General features: G+C 42.7%; 1 protein-coding gene across 1 annotated transcript in view; it reads right to left on the bottom strand.

The window, feature by feature from the left end:
• APP (amyloid beta precursor protein) overlaps positions 1-21,884 on the bottom strand; it is a 275,311-nt gene that overhangs the window by 10,962 nt on the left and 242,465 nt on the right. Inside the window, 3 exon segments of the mRNA XM_047721518.1 lie at positions 2,248-2,348; positions 8,427-8,480; positions 17,283-17,504. Coding sequence (XP_047577474.1) covers positions 2,248-2,348; positions 8,427-8,480; positions 17,283-17,504 — 377 coding nt within the window.

Here is a 21,884-nt window from a genome sequence, read left to right as displayed (position 1 = left end):
GCTTGCTTACTGTTTTCTCCAGAACCCCAACTCAACCTGCTGTTTTATTCGTGCTGTTTGTTTGAATTGAACGTCAACATGGTCACAGATATTTAGTCATTCTGGTAACCTTGCCACACAGCGCTCAACATTCCTCCACGCTGTTTGTAAAAGCAAGTCACTCTTTCCCAACCTCACCTACCTAACTGGAATTATAAAAGCATCCTGCACCTTTTATAATCCTATTATGTAAGGAGACAATCTTCTGCCAGACCACCGGGCCTAACTGCTACTAAACATATACCCCTTTATCATAGAAATTAATGAAGACAGCTCCCTAGAGAATTCTCAGTCTACTCTCAACACAGGAATCGATTTTCCACAGTGACAACGAACGTCCTAGAGATCTGAAAAGGCAATACAAAATACAGCAAATAGAGCCAATTTCCAAGAGTCTTACTCAGGGTCTATTTGCAGCAAAATGAGAAACTGTTCATAATTATTCCCCTTTCTCAACAAATATGCTAGCTCGATGTATTTATAAAAAGCAAATCATTAATTAGCAAATGATAAAAATGTGAGGTAATCAGGAATAAATGCGAGTCTGGACATCTTCCTATGCCTTTAAGAAAATACTGTAATTTTGTAATATTCATTGTACTAATTATAGTACATTATCTTATCAACTAGCTCAGCAGAGGGAGCTGATTCCCCTAATTGCTGCTTCTGCCATTAGTCACTGTCGCATTACAGGAGTTCGTGTAGGACACGGGCCCCAGAAAATGCAAATCCGTACATTAATCTTCAGCTCCGTGCCCCACCAGCCCCCAACACTTCAGCGGCTCCCCCAGAGTTTTTTAACCTCTTTGGCACCAGCCAGATCAAGACTGCCCCTGATTTCATAATAATGGAGACGGGATTAACCTGCCAGGGAAAACCATGCTTCAGAAAACCTTCGGTTTTCTTGTACGAAAAAGATTATGGGAGCTGAACTGCAAATCTGAGTCACGCGTCCGTTTTGGATTTGCTTCCATTATTTAGAGTGAAAAGAGGCATTTTCACAGGCGTTTCTTCTGGAATTTACTACTTGGATTTATAAATTATATTGACGAATATTGGAAAGATATTCTCTCCCTTGAGAAAGAGCATGCCTGTGGCCCCGCCCTGCCCCGCCCCACGTGCATGACAAGTGCCTGAGAGCCAGTACATCTCAATACTGTTATTACTGGTTTTAGTACCATTTTTTTGTAGACTACGCAATGCGCAATGAAATTGTCTTCTTCATTAACTTAACCCCCTTACTATGCTTACTGATAAGACGAAAGAAACCCTAACATAAAGCAGGATTTGATTTATCCGAAGCTTCTGGTAAAAGGTTTTATATAACTACAGGAGCTGCCTGCAAAGAGGAGGGGGCTCCCCTTTGATTTACCCTGATTTTAACATTCGGGGGAAACAACAGTGGGTGGGAGGAAACTCTGTCCAAAAAGGAAGCTGCCGTCTTCCTTGCCCAAATCGATCAGTGCACAGCACTGCTGGGAACATCACGGAGTCCCGCTCACCTCCCCACCTCCCGCCTCCACCTACCCTGGCAGAAACCCAAAGATCCTACCCCTGCAGGAGAACTTAAAACGTGGGCGTTGGGGAAGGGACAGGAAGGAAGGGCAGAGGGAGCAGTGGGGTGGCACAGGGAGAGAGGTAACACATGCCAGTGTCAAATCCACCTCTTTTAAATATATATATATATATATATATATATATATATATATATATATATATATATTTTATTTATCTGTCAGAGAGAGAGGGAGAGAGAGCAAGCACAGGCAGACAGAATGGCAGGCAGAGGCAGAGGGAGAAGCAGGCTCCCCACCAAGCAAGGAGCCCGATGTGGGACTCGATCCCAGGACGCTGGGATCATGACCTGAGCCGAAGGCAGCTGCTTAACCAACTGAGCCACCCAGGCGTCCCTCAAATCCACCTCTTATAAACCCGTCTTCCTAGAAAATAGAGGGGAACTGAACTAGAGCGGATATTAGAATTCATATTAATTCCACTCTGAGCCCTGGGTGGGCTTAGCAGCAAAGTACTACTCTATAAAGACCCTCTTTTTCTTTTCTTTACGCATGTGTGAGGACCCTATAGGCAAGTGCTTTATTGTTTCTATTTTTTTCCCTCATTGGCTTTCCGGCACAGCACAGACAAGCGTGAGCAGGTCATCTGGCGAGACAAACCGAGAGGCAGGAAGAGATAAATCATTTTACGTACCAATTTTTGATGATGAACTTCGTATCCCGAGTCATGTCGGAACTCGGCGTCCATCTTCACCTCAGAGATCTCTTCCGTCTTGATGTTTGTCAACCCCGAACCTGCGATCATCCGTAAGCATCACACCATCATTAAAGGACGCACGACACTCAATTCATTTTCTCTGTAAACATGAACACTGTAACACAAAGGCTACCAAAACGTCCCTTCTAGGTCTGGAGTGAGGGGAAGCAGATGTTAATGACTTTCTTCAAGAAAACTGACACCCTGTATTTAAACCCTTAACCACTCCCTATTTCAAACCAAAAAAAATTTAAAGATTAAAGAAATCCAAAGGTAAAGTTTCTACTGCCTTTAAACACGTTATATATATAAAATATAAAAATATAAAATTATAAAATATAAATTTTATATAAAAATATAAAAATATATATATTTTACATATTTATATATATTTTTTAATGGGGGGAAAACCAGAAGTTAAATGCTAGTTGGGAAGTTGGCAAGGATGTGTTCCCAGAATATACTGGTTTGTTTTAGGGGCTTATTGTTTAGTCTATTCTACGTCTTTTCCCATGTGTTCTCAGTCTTCTGGAAAAAATAATAAAAGTCTTTAAAAAATGAGTACTAATTACCTGGTGGAATCAAACTGCTACTTTAGGGCTTCATTCCAATTACAAATAAATTATGTTCATGTATCTATGCAGTGAAGCATTGTAAAAATCATATTATTTATTTAGTTAGGTGACTTAGTTATAGATACAGAATATAATTGGTTCATCTGCTGAATAAAGACTTGCAGTACATAATTTTAGAAAATGTTTCTGTGGGACTAACAGAATTTATAACTTACTAACTCTTCCTTCTCTATAAATTGCTACATGATTCTTACACTAATTGTTATAATAAATTTCATTTTCCAAGTAACGATTTGAAGCTACAAAATAAAACGCAAAGCCATTTTTCAAACAGAAAAATGAAAGCACAAAATAGAAATAATCAGTTTCCATGCTGTAGCATTTAAATATCCAAAGTTATAATTTCAGGACGAGAAAGTCTTTTTTTTTTTTTTAATATTTAAACTTTATTTTTCCAGTGTTCCAAGAAAGCCTTTAAAAATCATGTCCTCTACGGTATTCTCACCCAAAGGGCAAACTCTCAGGTTCTGAGTAAATGGAGAAAAATCTATCCGTTTGCCTCCATTTCGGACAGCTCTGCCTACAAGAATGACGGTCTTCCTTACCCCAACCTCCAATCAGTTCCTCCAAGGCATCTACACTTGGAGCCTATTCAACGCAGAACAAGCAGAAATTTCCCTTCTGCCTTATAGCCTTGAACAGACCGGACGCCTGAGGAAAGGCATCGTGCTCCTGGTGGTCCTTGCTCTGGCTACATATCACCAGGTCCTTCAGCTCCCACGGAACCTCATTTCTTGCTTTTTGTCTAGTCACTCCTACAGTCTTATCCACAGGTGCCGTGAAACTTGTCACACACCTTGCTGAAACTGAAAAGCACAACGTCCACGGCACACCACGTGCCAATCTAACAGCACAGCTCACACATGTAGACTGTCACCTTATCTTCTCTGCTGTCCGTCTGGTGGAACTAGTCTCTTCTCCCCATCTTCCCAGCTCTCCCGCCCTGCAGAAATCCTCAAAGATCATGGAGAGTCTACCATTTCCCCCTCCAGTTCTCCTAGCCTACAATCTGTCTGGGTCACAAGGACTTAGACATGGTAGAGAGGTGTCGTAGATTTAAAGTATATCCACAAATCTGTTACTGCTCCTCCTTTCCACAGGTGGAACTGAATTCTGTTCTCTGGAGTGTGGACTGGATGGAGTGCCTTGCTTCTAATGAACAGACAAAAGAGAAAGTGATTGTGGGTGAATCCTCGGTCTAGGTCAAAAAAGGTCTGCAGCTTCCTTCTTACTCTCTTTCTCAGATCATGGTCTGAAAAAGCCATGTCATAAGGACACTCAAGCAGCCCGACAAAAAGTTTCCCATGATGAGATACGGCAGTGTCCTGCCAACAGTCATATGAGTGGGCCATCTTGGGAACAGACCCACCACAGTCAAGCTTCAACTTCAAATGGCTACAGCTCTAGAGGATGTCTTAACTGCAACCTCTTGAGGGGCCTGGAGCCAGGAGCATCCAGCTAATTCATGCCTAAGGGCCTGATAATTGTAAGAAAATAAATGTTGTTTGAAGCCACTAAGTTACGGAATTATTTGTTGCATTAGCAACAGAAAATTAGTACAAGGAGCTAGTGCTTTCTTTTTTCATCTTGATCTACCTGGGGCTCGAATTTCCTCCTTGTAGAAGATCACTCTCTAATACAGACACTAAGTGGGACAGTTTCCCTTTCTTTCTCATCTTATACCATCCCTCAACCCCTGACCTGTCCCAAGAGCTATGGAGCTCTCTGTTCTTTATTTTCTTGCTTTGATATTATTCACATTTTCTCATGATTTTCAACTCATTCTAACCTCTAATCTTCCTGACACTACACTTATTGGGCTGGGATACTAACGTTCTGTTATGCCTTACTGGCTATGTATTTTTAGCTTCCCACAGGCCCTTTTAAATCTGAGACAGGGGTATAACCACAATAATTTATTTACAGATCACCCTTTTGCTGTCATCAGGATCTAGCAATGCAACAGTTAAAATTATATTTCTGAGAAGTTAAGAAAAGTCTCTTCAATCGTCTTTTTTAGTTTTGTGCGACCAACAATTACCTCAAAAAAACAGGAGCTGTCTACGCAAAACTGTAAAAGCTCACATTACTTCTGGAAGGAGAGTGAAAATACTTTTGGTACTTAAACCAAAATTTAACTTCATGTAAGAAGTCAGAACAACGATAATTAATTGTAGCTCAATAGTCTGCGAGACTTTCAGCAGAAAGAGACCTTTCTAGTTCATTTTTGTATAGCATGGGCAATCACTTTCTATACATTAAGCAAAGAATTTCTATACTTTAAGCAAATCTCACTAAAAGGGAAGAAAAATTACTAAGCTTGCACAAAGGAAAACATATCGGTAATAAGCTCACATTGCATGTGATGAAATGTGATGTGTAGATTTAAATACCTCATAGGGACCTTTGCTTAAGGGTATCAGAGGCCTTTCTAAGCCCTGGTGTGACTCTAGGTCTCTCTGTCACGGTAAGTGAGCAGAATCTGTTGTTCATTTGAGGGCGGAAGGAGGCACGTTCCTCATGAAACCTTTCACATGGCTTGGGGTCAAGGACTTGGTCTCCTTCGTGAGGACTGGAGAAGGTGGTAATAAATTATAGTGGAAGGAGTAGCTTTCCTCCCCCTGTGAAGAGCTTGCTAATGTATTTTCCTTCTTTATTCTGGTCCAATGGTGTAACTTGACCTTCAGAGCCCATTTCTCCCTGGAACTAAGCCAGAGGAGTACGTGAAATGGCCACTGAGCCCAGAAATCACCACTGATAACATGCTTTCCATACCTGACACTACATTCTATAAGTGACGTGCCCTGGTTTTCAGATACGAAAGACAAAGAGAAGTCACCTTCCTCTGTCACGATTATACACAAACCCTTTCTTCATTTGTGTCAGACTGACAACAGCAATTATTTAACAACGATGCCATCAACTGAATGACATGCTACGACAATCCTGGGAAGAAGGTTCTCTAGGTTTGGAAAGTCTAAAGGTATACACTGAACTCAAGCATGCAGCTTCCTATAGTGTGATGTTGGAAGAACCCAAACTAATGTTACGAGCATAGCAGGGAATTGGTCCAAATGTTGGAGGGACAGACTGTAAGCAGAGAGCACGCGCTAGGCCTCACTACCCATCCAGCAAACACAGCTACTCGTAAACTAGCATCTTCCTCACTCCGGACCTGATCTTTCTTTCTTACCTATGGCCTTTCTTTTATTGGGGAAGCCCTAGCCTTACCCAGTACAAGAAAGAGGGCGGAGTCTAGGCCACCCTCATCTTTGAATCCCTTCCCTCTTCTTCACCAGTGGATGAGACTCAAATCTTCTGAAAGCTTTCCCGAAGCTGAACTCCAGCGCGCCTTGGTTAACCCTCGGTGAGTGCCTCGTCTGCTTACATCACAGATGCCCTGGTTTACACCCTACGTGAGCCCAAGTTCCCCTGCCTTTCTAATTCCATCTCCTCTTTTAGAAATGCCAAGTGTGTTCCTTCTGTTACATTTCGGGATCCTGAGAACAGGGACTTTATCATTTCGTTTCTTTCCACCCACCACAGCATTTAATGCAGTGATCTTTGTGAAAGACCAAAATGAAATATTGCTGTTACTAAAACATTGTTACTGTTGTAATAAAGACTTCAGACGGCTTCTTTCCCAGACAAAACACCTCTAACTACTTTCCAGCTCTTCCCTTAAAACCGACTGTTTCGGAGAAATGTATGAAAGTTATTTTCATGTCAGATTTTTTTTAAAAGAGGGGGGAAAAACAACTTTGGCGGTATCAACCTCCCCTCTCCATATTTCAATTAGAACACATTGGCCTAGGGGGCTCAACTTTATAAAATTGGTTGAAAGAGTGCTTCTAATTCACTTTTTATTCTTGTAGATGAAAACCATCTCTTCCTTAAAAATAAAATAGAAAGTGCCATGAAAAAAGGCCCAAGGCAAACGACCATCCTGGGGGGGGGTCTCACCTGGTTAGAATGGACCCGACCCTCAGCCTTGAACTCCACCACCCTCGGCCTTGAACTCCACGGGAGCAGAGAACCACATGGGTGTCAATGGCTGGCTCTTAAAATTCACTTGCATGACAACGGCAATAAGGAAGACATTAGGAGAGCCCGAACTGTGTCTGACTTACTATCATTTAAATTCCTCTGAAAAGCCCTAAAGGCAGAGATTCATAAAATGAGCCAGAGCAGCTGTCAAGACAGTTACTCCACTCTCCCTACCGCCCTGTGAGCAACCACACAGAGGCATGAAGATGTCACAAGGCGGCTTTGGAGCTCTCATCTAGGACTGTGTCTGGGGACACAAGTGACTTGAACTGGCAATGGCAGTGCGAGGGGCCAGGTCTGTTCTTGGCCTGCTAAGGAAAGCACCCGAACCAGGGACCTCCGTGTGTTAACATCCTCCATCCTCCTTGACACTTGCACGGAGCCATTACAGGGATAAGGAAGAAAATAAATACGGGAAGGTATGCATTGTTTGTGGAGTTAAATCTAGAATACACAGCTGTGTCACAACTCAGTACTTTGATTCATGGAAAACAAGGGGTACTATTTATTGGGCAGAGTGGTGCACAAGGTCAAAAACAGGGCTCGTGTGTGTTTCTGTTGTGGTGTGACACTGATTTTTAAAACAGTTTGAGGGTGAGTGCTGTGAAGTGTGTAAACCTGGTGATTCACAGACCTGTACCCCTGGGGATAAAAATATATTATATGTTTATAAAAAATAAATTAAAAAAAAAACAGTTTGAGATACAGGCTGAATATAGAACAAAGGGTAAACATGTGTTTCTTTTAATGCTGGAGAAACTATTAAAAAAAAGTGTCTATTTCAGTGTTAATGGGAATTTTAAGTGGTATAAAAAAGAAAAGACTTGTATACAAAACAATGCACATACATCCTTTCTGTTGTTTTAGTTACTCATGGAGAGTAAGTCCATACAACTCACAAGAGAGAAAATGTAAATACTTCTGGGCTCTAGAGGTAGTCCCATTCTGATATATTTAGGGTCACAGCTGTGTGAGAAACTGACTGAAGTTTGAGCCCAATTCAGTCAGAAGAGGACCTGACTGCACACCAAACAAGGAAGGAAGGATGGATGAGATGCTCAAAGCAGAAACTACTTCGTCACCAGAGAGAGTGTGCATCTGTGTGGTTTTCCATTTTTGAGGACAGAAAGGTCTAGATAGTCTTCTCCACTTAAAAAAAGGAAAAAAAAACCCAAAAACCCTTAAGTTGGAAGGGCTCTTTCATTATTTGAAAAGGGAAGCTCAGAAAGAAAAACAGATTTCTTCAATAGGAAATTGGAAAATAAAGTGTAAGGAGAAGCAAAGGGAAGGTTTGAGAAGTCTGGTTTCCACGGTCATTTCAAAGAGTCTCTCTCGATATCTGCAGCTGAGGGAGGCTCATAAGGAAGAGCGGGGACGGCGGGGGCTCGAGTGCAAGCACAAGACGCCGGGAGGCAAAAGGGAACCGCGTTGTACCTGGTCGGGTGGTCAGTCCTCGGTCGGCAGCAGGGCGGGCGTCGACGGGCTCAACTGGGCACAGGAAGCGAGAGATGCGGAAAGCAAACGAGACAAATCGAGATGGTGAGTTGTGGCTCCTGAACATGGAGCAGGGAAAAGCATGGGAGACACGTAAGTTAGAGGAAAGCAGCGGCTGGGAAAGAACCACAGGGAGTTTATCCCGAGTTTCAGGGAATGGGAGCGGGACCACTTCATAAGCCTTTCGGCTCTCCGTGGGCCAACCCCACTGCTGAGGTTTCTGATAAAAACACTTGCAGGATATGCAGCAACATCAAAGAAGAGGGGTTGGGACGTGTGGATTTCCTTCTCATAGAGTTCAGGGATGGTTTCTTGGCTTTTGATTAGAAATAAAATACAATATACCCAGCCCAGCGAAAAATCCTGGAGATACCTCCTTTGACAACCGTCCGATCTTCTCTTATTTTACAGTTAATTAACTACAAAAGCACTCCATTAAATCCCCAGGGGAAATGCAAATATGGATTTTTCGGGAGAGGAACGTCTCACCACATAATCTGCCACTCAGTGCACCAAATTTGCTCCCATTTTGAGGGTAAAAGAAGGAAACCAGAGAGTCAGTCTCGCTCTCTAATTTTAAAGGCTGGTTACTATTTTAATAGATGACATACAGTTGTGGTGTGTGAAATGTGAGTACTCCCTTTTGTATTTTTCAACTTCGCAATTTTTCCTTTGTGCGAGTCCTGGGCTGGAACCTAAGGAAGCGTGCCGGTGGCACCATGGTGCCCGCCATTGCTTACCATGAGCTGGCCTTTCCAAAGCGCTTCTGAGTCTCAGAAAGTATTAACTTGAACTTAGACTGGTCTTTGAAGAAATGGGCAGCGGAGAGAAACAAAGCTTTAAGGATTAATAAACGGACAAAGGGGCAAATGAAGCCGAGGGAGGGGAAAAGGCCCTTGGGTAAAGCCTGGAAAATAGGAGGTAAGAAGGTAAGGAAAGGTGAGCAAAGATGTCCATGGGAAGGTAAGGTGGGCTCGAGGGGCTGGCTTCGGGATGAGCAGTTTCGGGAAGACTGTCCAACTTACGGATGCTCACAGCCCAGCCTTCCCAGGTGGGATCACACACCCAGATCCATCCTGAATGTCACATGTTGGCAGAACAGTGAGGGAGAAGAGAGCGGCAGGGAGTCAAGCCTTCAAATTATGAAAAAAAATCAGGTTTCGGAGAATACGAAGACATTTGGACGAGTCCAAAGAGCAACGTGGTTTGGGCCTTTGGCATGCAGAGTGGCAGCACGGCGGGGAGAAGGGAGAAGGTCTCCCAACCCAACACTGGCACCAGCACCTGCACCACAAGCAACTTCGGGTGAATGTCCACCTCTGAGGCTGTTTCTTCATATGTAAACAGCCTCTTCTCATTGTATTGAGAAACAAAACAATTTTAAAACCTGTTGCAGAAACGCTCCAATACTATGAAACTGCATTTATTCAACCTTCCCTAACGACTCTTGCTGAGAGAATGTCTAATTTCTAGTACTTTCCTGGTACGATAGGTTAAGACAGCCTTCTGCAACTCACAAATACATTTGAATGGCACGGATTCTCCGTGTTGTACCTTTTTTTCCCATCTGCCACAATATTTAGTGAGGGGCTTTATTACTGAGTTCCCGGAGGGGTGCTGTATTTTTGAGGACTTCCTCAGGAGAGCTCTGGTGGTGCTTCAGTTGAAGAGAAGAGCACATCCAAGCAGCACACTCATAGAGCGAGAGAGGAACTCGAAGTGGGGATCCTGTTCATCAGTGGCTAAATCATCCGAAACTGTCTTTGACTCATGAGGGAATCAGCTGTTAATCTGTGGTTTAAATACAGGCTGAAGAGCTGCCCGACGGTCCCAGGGTCCACTTAAATGCCACCACTGATTTACTCTGTGATCTTGGGCGAGACACATTCTTTCCAATCCTCGGTTTTGTCATAAGTAAACAGGGTTTTCCCAGGGCTCAAATGTGCCCATATATACATTAAAACCTTATAAATGATAAAGAACTATTATTCCATAATTCCTTAAAGAAATGCAGAAAAAGCAGCAAATGTACGGACCCAAAAAAAGAAAAAAGTCTGAAAGATATTACCACAAAAGCTAACATTAGTTATTTCAGGGTGAGGAGACTGTTTCTAGAAGCTTCTCTGCCTTTTTTCCCCATGTGCATGTATTGTTTGAAAACAGTAATAAAACCTTGTCTGTTTTTCAGAAGGTGAAACAATTAATAGTTTATTGACTTAAACTGTAGCCTGCTTTAACTGTTTGAGGCTGATTCAGTATGAATTAATATTCAAAAAGTAAGTAACTCCTGTGTTCGGTGAGCAGACATCAATTTTTTAAGACAATTATGACATCGGTGCTAAAAATGCGCATATACATCGACAAGACAAAGTGGTGCATTATTTCCCAGTCCAACAGATACTTTCTAATTTTCCAAATGAACTATTGCTCCCTGAACCAGAAGGTAACTTCAAGATAGTGTTCAGAACATTTTACAGTAGCTGTTGAGTAAATTAAAAATATGAAAGCAGTCATCTTAAAACTCAAGCAGAAATGTGTTATTTCCAGGCCTTCAGTAGCTTTGAATCACACCTTCTCCTAAGAGAAGTCACATTCTGAGGCTTCTGAGTTTGTTCTGCTGCTCCTTGTAACAGACCAGTTCTGAGCTGAATGCTGCCTAGCACAGCCTGCCACCAGGCCAAAGGAAATGGAGGAAATCAGCAGGAAAAGACTTCTACACAGACAGAAAACAGGCCTGAAAATGACATTTTTTTCAAATTTTAGCACTTGCTTATATATTTATTTTTTAAAAAAGATTTTATTTATTTGAGAGAGTGAGAGAGAGAGAACTCAAATGGGGAGGGGCAGAGGGAAAGGGAGGGGAAGAAGCAGACTCCCCACTGAGTAGGGTGCCCGACGTGGAGCTCGATCCTGGTACTCCAGGATCGTGACCCGAGCCAAAGGCAGGCGTTTAACTGACTGAGCCACCCAGGCACTCCCATATTTATTTTTTAAAAAAAATTTAAAAACTTATTTATTTGAGAGAGAGAGTGTATGTGCGAACAGGGAGAGGGGCAGGAGGAGAGGGGGAGAGAATCTCAAGCAGACGCCCCACTGAGCACGGAGCCTCACATGGGGGTCGATCTCATGACCCCGAGATCACCACCTGAGCCGAAACCAAGAGTTGGATGCTTAACCGACTGAGCCACCCAGGTGCCCTCAATTTCAGGATTTAAAGAGATTTTATCATTGCTTTGTTATTATGCTAATTAGAAATATACCAGTGCGGGGGGCGCCTGGGTGGCTCAGCGGGTTAAAGCCTCTGCCTTCAGCTCAGGTCATGATCCCAGGGTCCTGGGATCGAGCCCCACATCAGGCTCTCTGCTCAGCAGGGAACCTGCTTCCCTTCTTCTCTCTGCCTGCCTCTCTGCCTGCCTGTGATCTCTGTCAAATAAATAAATAAAATCTTTAAAAAAAAAAAAAAAGAAATATACCAGTGCAAGTGCACGTTGCAATTACAAATATACAGTCTTAGAAGACCTGTTGTGCCTCTTAGAGAAGCTTACAGTGTTTCATGTATGTATTCTATACAAGGAAGCTGACTGTTGGCCACTCTGACGCTGGCCTGTGCAGCCAATCGTGACAAGGCAGAACAAACACAGATGCCTTTAGCCAGACGCCTTCATGATCCACAAGAACAATAGTTTGATAAGTCACAGCTTCACTGTGGGTTACTCAGTTAAGTTCTGTGGATCTGAAAAAAGCCACAGGAAAATCCCTCAAGGCAAATTGGCCAGAGAGCCTAAGATGTCGGAAAACTGTGATATGCTTCGTTCTTCAATATAAATTAGAAGAAGGCCTGGGTGTCTGACCCTCTCTCTGGACTTGATTGACTGTTCTTAAGAAAAAGCAATGAACTGTTGGTAAGCGTCTGAAACTCTGATGATAAGGACTGCATGAAGAATCAAAGGAAATCCTTTGAGAATTTTAGGTATTTTCAGTGGCTCTGTGTGTGAGCACATGTCTAAGACATTCACAAGCAACAAGGCCCTGGGGAAAGGGAAAAAGGGAGGAGATGGGGAGGGCAGACAGGGGGATATTTTAGGACTGTGTCATTATATGGCTCGTTATAGTCGTTAATATTCAAGGATATACTGTTTGGAGCATAGGGTGATTCTCCCTGGGAGCAGCTGGTGAAACCTCTCTAATGAGATCCCAATTCTATGGGAAGAACAAATGAATGGACAAATGAATGGAAGGAGGGAAGGAAAGAAGGAAAAAAAGATAGAAAAGACAGGAGGGAAGGAAGACAGAAGGAAAATGAAAGGAAAGAAAGAAAGCTACACTAAATATTTACTTTGTTGCAGATACTTTGCCAAGAGCTTCGCCTGCCATCTCATTTAATGCTCATACCTTATCTCTGAATTAGGAATTATTATTACCTTTGTTTTACAGACTAGGAAATATAGCCACAGAGGCTCTCTAAGTTGCCCACCACACCCAGCAGTGCGGAATTTAAACTCTGATGATCCACGCCTTTCAGGAGTCTGGGGTAGCTTCTGTTCTGTGGGATGGTGGGGATGGGGAGCAAGGATGTTAAATGTGGTGCACAGGGCATTCCCACACGAGTAAAAATAGCCTTGAATCCTCTACAAGGTCCTAAATTCCTGCTGGACATTCATTTGTCTATGATTATGTGGGTCTAGAGCATAACTCAGTTCAATATACAAACACAAAGCATTTTTTGCATAGCTCTTACTATAACCTGGATATGCTAAGAGTTCATCATCGGGTAAAATGGGGGGAGACTGTTTTCATCACAGCCTTCCCAAGAGTTCTCCACTATGCCAGGAACTCATTCACGGTTGCTCATAGAACCTGAATCGTGGAATCAGCCCTGTGTCAGCCTGCATTTGTATCTGTCACATCCACACAGGACAAACACATGATCCTGCCACTGTTTCCACTGGCCGTCAAGCCCGAACACTTACGCCTTGAAACGCTTGTTACATATTACATCCATTATATTGATTTTTCCCCTGAAACACTGTCAATCCATTTTATTTTAAGATTCACTGTTAAGGAGGCTTTTCAAAATGTTATAAAAGGAGTGTTGGGTCTGATAACACCAAGAACCAGAATTCAAGCTCTGAGATCCTCAATATTCTTGCCTTGTAATACTCCCATGTAAGATTTTTTATTTATCAACGACAGGTGTTTATTTAACAAGAGTATCAGCTCTTTCTTTGAGGCTTGGGCGATGTGAGCGGCTGGGTCCTGGACAAGGATCCAGAGGCACTCAATCAAGGACTTTGCTCAAGTGGGCATCCTGGCAGCACTCAATGGCCTGCAGTGTGGGTCTCTGTGCACGAGCTCAGACAGTCTCCTAGGACCAATGGCGACAGGCCACTCTCAGAGACTACTTCTGAGGGGAGGTGTTTAAGTCCATTGCTGTTCTGGGGTATCTCCAAAATCTATTGTTCTTAGCCTTCCAAAAACTGATCACTTTGGAGACATCTAGTAGTTAACCCAACTTTCCCTCTTTGGGTTATCTGGCAAGTGCTGGGGGGAGAATCCCTGCTCGCCTCGTAATTAGGACCAAGACTTCTTCCTTATTTGATTTGGGAGGATCGTCAAGGGGTAGATGACCAGAAAAACAGTGAACATGTTGACAGTGGCATTAAGGTTTGGATTTTAGGAAGCGGCTTGAGTAAAACTAGTTCTTCCCTCTATTTCTCCTTAATAGAACAACAAGTACCCTTGCACTTCTTTCCCTAAGGAGAGCGGGCCCCTTTGCCTACGATTTAAAAATTTTAATATAAGCCAAATGTTTACTAGAGTGCATATACTTTTTTTTTTTTTTAAAGATTTTATTTATTCATTTGACAGACAGAGATCACAAGCAGGCAGAGAGGCAGGCAGAGAGAGAGGAGGAAGCAGGCTCCCTGCTGAGCAGAGAGCCCGACATGGGGCTCGATCCCAGGACCCTGAGATCATGACCCGAGCCGAAGGCAGCGGCTCAACCCGCTGAGCCACCCAGGCGCCCCTAGAATGCATATACTTTTTAATGGAGACCACAGAGATGCATATGACCACATATATATATACATATGAAGTCAGGATGAAATGCTTGGAGTACAGAAAGGAAGAGTTATTTAACTGTTGGTGTTTATGTTACAAATATGATAAATGCAAAGTTAAATTTACCTCATTAAAGATACCAAGGAAGTGTGTGTTCACAGTAAGCAGTTAAGCTCTCAATATCTGATAGAGTGAGAAAGTAAAGAGAAAATGTGAAATTCAGGAAATGCAACACCTTCTCGAATAATATACATTTTTTGCTATTCTTCATGGTGTTATGTGGCACCAAGATCGTTGCATTTCACTGTATTCATTAAATTAGAAGAAGCTAACATAAACAGGGCTGAGTGTCTTCGCTGTTGTTGTTCTTACAAAAACTCTGTATAGCCCACATTTGTATAGGATTCACAACATTTAAGAGAAATATCAAGTATTATATTAAACATACATAATAATTTCTCTAAATCAATTTTTACTCTGCTAATGTAGCTAACTTTTGGCTTTCTAATCTTTCCATAAACGTCACCATAAATAAATTACAATTTCTACTTTCTATTATTTTTGTGTGCGTGTGATCATAAAAATTTAGGTTGGCTCCGAAATAGGTTTTATCCTACTTTTCCAAAATCAACAAGTAATGGAAACTATTAAATGGGAACATTTTATTTATAGAAACTATGTATTTCAAATATGTGAAAAGCTCTTTGATTATGAGAAAGTGATAGGAAGTTCCTTGTAAATTATAATTTTAGAATCACTGCAGTTGAATAAATTCTCAAAGATAGGGTAATTTTTAACAAAGAACAGTCTAATCTATATGTTAAAATTTTTTTTTTTTTCATAAAAAGCTATGAGTTGGACATAAATGACAAACATTTAACAGTATTTGGTAGAGGGCATTAAGGGTTATAATTTTCTTCCAAAGAAGTTTGGAAGTTTGGAAGAAATTCTCTTCCAAAGAAGTTTGTCAGACTTCAGTCAGATGTGGGACCCATTTCTCCTTGAATTAAACAGCTCAGTATGCTAAAGGAAAGGAGGAAATCTAGTGTGCATTTAAACTTACAAATGAGACTGGACATTTTCCACAAAGAATTTTCATTAGTGACAGAATGATGAGGATTTTAAAAGACCAAAATGTACTCACCTATTAAAAAAAAGGTACAGTTAGCACTCTATTACTAATAAATTTAATAAGGAAGTTACCCTTGTAACCGAAGTTCTTCGATTTTTTAGAAGTCTTTAAATTTTTTCCTCTGTGTCAGGATTATTTTTATAAACGGTAAAGTCTTCATTACTTTTGATATAAATGACGCTGCTTTTCGTAGCTGGTATTACTACTGTGATGTACCCTTTTTCAAATTAATGAAACAAATTTGGGGTGATTACTCACATGGAGACTGTTCATAGAAAGATTTTCTTTCTTTTTGAAAAAAAGAATTTTTTTTTTTTTAAAGATTTTATTTATTTACTTGACAGAGTGAAATCACAAGTAAGCAGAGAGGCAGGCAGAGAGAGAGGAGGAAGCAGGCTCCCTGCTGAGCAGAAAGCCCGATGCGGGGCTCGAACCCAGGACCTGGGATCATGACCTGAGCCGAAGGCAGCGGCTTAACCCACTGAGCCACCCAGGCGCCCCTAAAAAAAGAATTTATTTATTTATTTGAGAGAGAGAGAGAAAGAGAGAGCACGAGAAGGGGGAGGGTCAGAGGGAGAAGCAGACTCCCTGCCGAGCAGGGAGCCTGATGCAGGATCCTGGGACTCCAGGATCATGACCTGAGCTGAAGGCAGTCACTTAATCAATTGAGCCACCCAGGCGCCCCCACAGAAAGATTTTCTGTAATGGTTCCTTAAAAAAAAAAAACTTCTGAAGTACACTTAGGGTCTGACACTGAGTCTAAATTTAATCTGAGGCATACACTGACGGCATTTTGAGGTCTCCCTACTGTAGTCCTATTACAATTATTACCACCATCCAAACTTGCCACTTTAACAAAGACACTCACAGGTGAAATCTGGTGTTCTTAAAAAAAGTGCTATTCGTGTTCAGAAATCAAGGTGTTCCTGTGTTTGAAACTGTATACTTCTAAACATGTAAAAATGTTTAAGGAATAAAGAGAACTAAAAGATGTTCTCTCGTGAAGAGATATTGTTTAGAAGTTACTGCTAAGAAATCCCTGTGAAAGAAAGTACATCCACCAATGTGCAAATTTGTTGACAGAGAAAATCTCTGAGCTATCGTAGGAAAAATCATGTAGATATGCTTCTTCATTTGACAGCTGCCTTCAATTTAACTTTCTAAACACAAAGTTGTTTAAATTTTCAGCAAAATTATATTTTATTTGTAGGTGGTTCTTTATCTTTCACTTTAAACAGTCAATGCAATCTGAAATTTAATGCACTAAGTTATTTAACCAGCAAAGACTATTTTGCTGCTTTCCAAATCCCCGTTTCCGCAGGCCCCACGAAAACTTCTTCCCCTGGGAGAAACATTTACATAATTTCATCCCCTGTTTGCTTTGAAGGTGGGCCTAGACTGGCTCATAAACACGCACTGAATATTGTTCTTTTTTTCCAGAAGCAACAAAATACCTCTTGGGGAGAAAGTATTTTTCTTAAATGCATATAAGAAGTCACCACTCAAGAATATCAGGAAGGTGTGTGTGTGTGTACACACACACACACACACACACACACACACATATGTACTGGAATGTTCTTATTCACTCCAGGGCCGCTTACCTTCATTTTCTGTATTGGCCGGCACCGAGTCGACCCCGAAAGGATGCCAGGGCTGGAGGTCGTCCAGGCTGAACTCCCCATTCACGGGAAGAAGCTCCACAGTGGTTTTCGTTTCCGTCAAGGACGGCATGAGGGCATCGTTTCCGTAACTGATTCTTGGTTCGCTGATCATGTTGGCCAAGACGTCATCCGAGTAGTTCTGCTCTTTCTGAAGCAGCTCATCTAAACAGAACAAAGCCAGGTGGATGGTGGGTCACAGCAACACGTATGATAGCAGCACTGGCTCCCTTTTCCGGTCTGCCCCACACATGACCGGAGTTGCTCTGCACACACAATCTCATGCAGGGCCACGAGGTGGGTACCACTGTCGGCTCCATCTGATAGATGTGAAAACCGACGCCCGTGTCAGTTGAGCCACTTATGTAAAACCAGAGCACGTGCCCAAGGCAGGATGTGAGCCCAGGGAGAACGGCTCCCACCGAGGCTGCGGCTTAGAATGGCTGCAGCACTCCTCCCCATGGAGAAAGACCTCGAGAGCTCTCCCTTGCCTCCTCTGACACAGGCTCTGGTAGCCTGGGATCCCAGAGGAATCAACAGTGTGCTCTGCTGAGCTGTTTGCTGGGACGTGGCGGCAGCGCACAAGGGACAGTCCCTTTCAAGCTGGAGGATGTAATCCAAGAGTCCCTCATCCCCCCTTGAACACATGTAAGGACAAGAGAAGCGTAACTGGGTGGCAGCCTGCTCCATCCCGAAGAGTTCGCACTGCTTTGCATGAACAAATCTGCCTTCCCCAAAGGACCCCTGGGTGCTGCATGATGGATGTACTGAGGCAACGGAGAGAGAGTCCCCTTGCCCTCCCAGTGGGGGCCTCGCAGACAAGAAGCTCTGCTCCAGCCTGCTCTGCTCTGGATGAAACCTCCCTGCCTCCCAGCATTTGTCACGCCCTCTCAAGCCAATTTCCCGTCTATCCCGCTGATGCTTCTCTTTTCAAAAAATGCTATCAGTTACCCCTCCCCTCTTTTAAGATTATTTCTTTATTTAACAGAGAGAGAGAGGCAGTGAGCACAAGCAGGGGGAGCAGGAGAGTGAGAAGCAGGCTCCCCGCGGAGCAGAGAGCCCGATGTGGGACTCGATCCCATGACTCCAGGATCATGACCTGAGCTGAATGCAGACGCTTAACCTACTGAGCCCCCCGGGCGCCCCTCAGCTAAGCCTTTTTTAAAAAACGGATTAAACAAAACCAACTTTGTGGAACATAATCTAAGTTTTTATAGACTAGTGAAAATTCCTACATTATATACATTTCATTATTGCAGTGCATTTTTTACTGGAAAAGAGAGCTGGGAATATAACCTTGTACTAATTGGAATCACTACTTTAAATATGGGGTTATCACAAGATTTGTGAATCTTCTTAAGCTGCCACAGGTCACCAGGTTTCTCTGTGGAATATATTTTTTAAAGTTAGACCTCCATGACTAGTATGTGTGCTATTAAAAATGGTATTAAGCAGAATATCTCATCCTCCAATCACACCTCTGTCAAGAGTTTACTGTATCATATGTTTCAAACCAATCCCTGGTTAGTATTACTGCTGCAAAAAGGAAGAAAATAAAATCGGGATCTAAATTTGATTTGTAACATTTTCCTCCCGTCCTTCATATTCTAAGTTGACAAAAAATTTTACCTGAAAAATTAAAACTCAGTTCCAACAGGTCAATTAAAACAATTTGAGATAAGAGCATTAAAGCACAGGATTAATATTCTTCTATGGAGTCAGTTTTATTGCAAGATATCATTCTAAATGATGAAATCCCAAGACAAACAGTCCTTCTGAAGTCTAATTTGAGTTCTAATATATAGCTATTTGCTCCAGCACCATTCTAAAATTCAATTATTTGATGCCTGTAATGACCTTTCCCATGCAGATGAAAGGGCCCCATTAGATTTACTCCAACTTTTTCATGTCTTACAGAGGCATGGCTAATGGCTTATAACTTAGTCAATGTCTGCTTTAATAAATTAAATGGGCATTTCTTTTATATAAATCGTATGCTTCTGACTGTTGAGCACTTACAATACTAAAGAGATGACCTTCTAGAATAATTATTGTCGCTCACACGTTCCTCTGAGAGGGAATAACCTTCGCCAGCATGATCTGCTCTTGGCCCCACCTGGAGGCATGATGGTATCTTTGTGGCATTTACTGTCACTTAACCTCTCCAGCCCTCTGGAAACCGTTCCTCTTTGTCTTGCATACTCAGTTCCAAGCTGGTTCCCTGTGACTTCTCTGAATAACTTTTCGTGTTCCTTTTTCCTAATCTCTTCATCCCTACATTTTCCTTTTGTATCTCTATCCATCTCTTTCTGCAACTCTTCATGTGGAAATCCCATCCCCTCTTGAAACTCTAAGGATGAATCCGAAATGTTATATCCCCAGCTTTCACGTCTTCCTCCCACTCTAGGTTCTATATATGTCTAAATTTGCTGGGTCTATTAGCTTACATCTCCCATGAACTTAGTATGTACAAAACTGAGCTCAAGGCCCCCCTGCTCTCCGTCCTGCCTTCCCCTGTTGGAATCATGGCAGAGCTAGGATCCCAGCCACAGGTCTGAAACCTTCACAATCATGTGTGACTCTATTTCTTTGTGTCCCATACTTCTTCTTCTTCTTTTTTTCCTTTTTAAAAAAGATTTTATTTATTTGACAGAGAGAAAGAGCACAAGTAGGCAGAGTGGCAGGCAGAGGGAGAGGGAGAAGACTTCCCATTGAGCAAAGAGCTCGATGCGGGACTCGATCCAACGTCTCTAGGATCATGACCTGAGCCAAAGGCAGTCACTTAACCAGCTGAGCCACCCAGGCGCCCTGTGTCCCGTACTTCTATTACTGACAACGCCTTTTAAAGCTCCATTTCTGGATTCTCTTATTCATTTCTCACTCCCCCTTTCTACTATCCTCTTCCCTTAAACCATCATCACTTTCTGCCCTGATAACTTTGAAATTTCCTGCTGTTGCCCCCGCTCTACTTTTTATCCCTTTCTGTTCCGCGTATCTTTTTGTGATACTGAGGAATGGCTCTGCCTCATTTCAGTAACTCCCCGTTCCTACTGAATTACTCCCAACACTACTCTGTCAGATATTAAAGGCCCTCTGTGATCTGGGCCCACCTCATCTTTCTAGCTATGAGGCTCAAGCTCTTTGCTGTATACACTTGATAGAGTGATTTATACGAAGAAATCTATATTTTTGGTACTCGTAGGCACAGAATTGCTAAAACCCTCAGAATTTCATAGGTAATGAGAGCAATAAAGGTATCTCTCGTTATGTTATGAAGTGACTTTTTTAAACATTTTTTTTAAAGATTTTATTTTTATTTATTTGACAGAGATCACAAGTAGGCAGAGAGATAGAGAGAGAGAGAGAGAGAGAGAGAGGAGGGGAAGCAGGCTCCCTGCTGAGCAGAGAGCCCGATGCAGGGCTTGATCCCAGGACCCTGGGATCATGACCTGAGCTGAAGGGAGAGGCTTTAACCCACTGAGCCACCCAGGTGCCCCTATGAAGTGACTTTTGAAAAGCCTGCAGGTCACCGAAGGATGGGCGCTAGTCACCAGCGGAACTAACCACATGATCAGAGGGTTGGCACTTTTGGCTCCACCCTCTGGGAGGGGAGAGGGGCTGGAGACTGAGCTCAATCATCAATGGCCAACGATTTAATCAATCAAGTCTACGTAATGAAGCCTCCGTCAAAACCAAGGACAGGGGTCCCGTCGAGTTCTGAGGTTGGTGAACATGTGGAGATGTGGGGAAAGGAATGTGCTGAAAGCTCCAAGCCCTTTCCCACAGACTTTGTCCTCAGTGTCTCTTCCACTCGGCTGCTGGTGGGTTATATCCGTTTTATAACAAATCAGTAATCTAGTAAGTAAACTGTTTCCCTCTGTTCTAGCAAATTAATAGAACCTGAGGAGGAGGTGGATGGAACGTCTGATTCACAGCTGGTCATCAGCAGCACAGGTCACACTTGGACTTGCAATGGGCTGTTAGGGGCAGGGCGGGGGAGTCTTGTAGGACTGAGCCCATAACTCTTGTGGGATATGCACTACCTCTAGGTAGATACTGTTGGGATTGGATTGAATTGATTGAATTCTCCAACTGATGCCGGAGAATTGCTTGGTGGTATGGGTGAAACCCCACATACTGGAACTGGACCCACAGCTCTATCAGCCTGGGTAGCTTGAATTATCCCCAGATGGGACCAGGCATTTCCATCAGGACATTTTGCTCTCTGTTCCTGCTGCATGGGAAGACCATCTCTGCTTATCTAAATTATATGAACTATTAAAAGCCCAGCCCAAGTGCTCTTTCTTCTGTAACTCTCCTCTTAACAGCTTTATGAGGGTTATGGGGGCATTATTATTTTTATGGGACAGGAAACTGAGGCTGGGAGGGATGACCGAATGGACATCAGTGCTGAAGTCCCAGCTCTGGGCTGCAGAAGGCCCACCTCCCTGCCTGTGACCCCCACCTATCTAGCCTCCACAGCCCCAGAGCAGGGTTCACTCCTGGTCTCAGCACTGCATTGCTCACCTACAAAGTGATTATAAG

Source organism: Lutra lutra, chromosome 1, assembly GCF_902655055.1.
Source record: "Lutra lutra chromosome 1, mLutLut1.2, whole genome shotgun sequence".
Taxonomy (NCBI): Eukaryota; Metazoa; Chordata; class Mammalia; order Carnivora; family Mustelidae; genus Lutra; species Lutra lutra.
The sequence above is the reverse complement of the archived record's forward strand: the minus strand, read 5'-3'. Positions and strand labels throughout refer to the sequence as shown.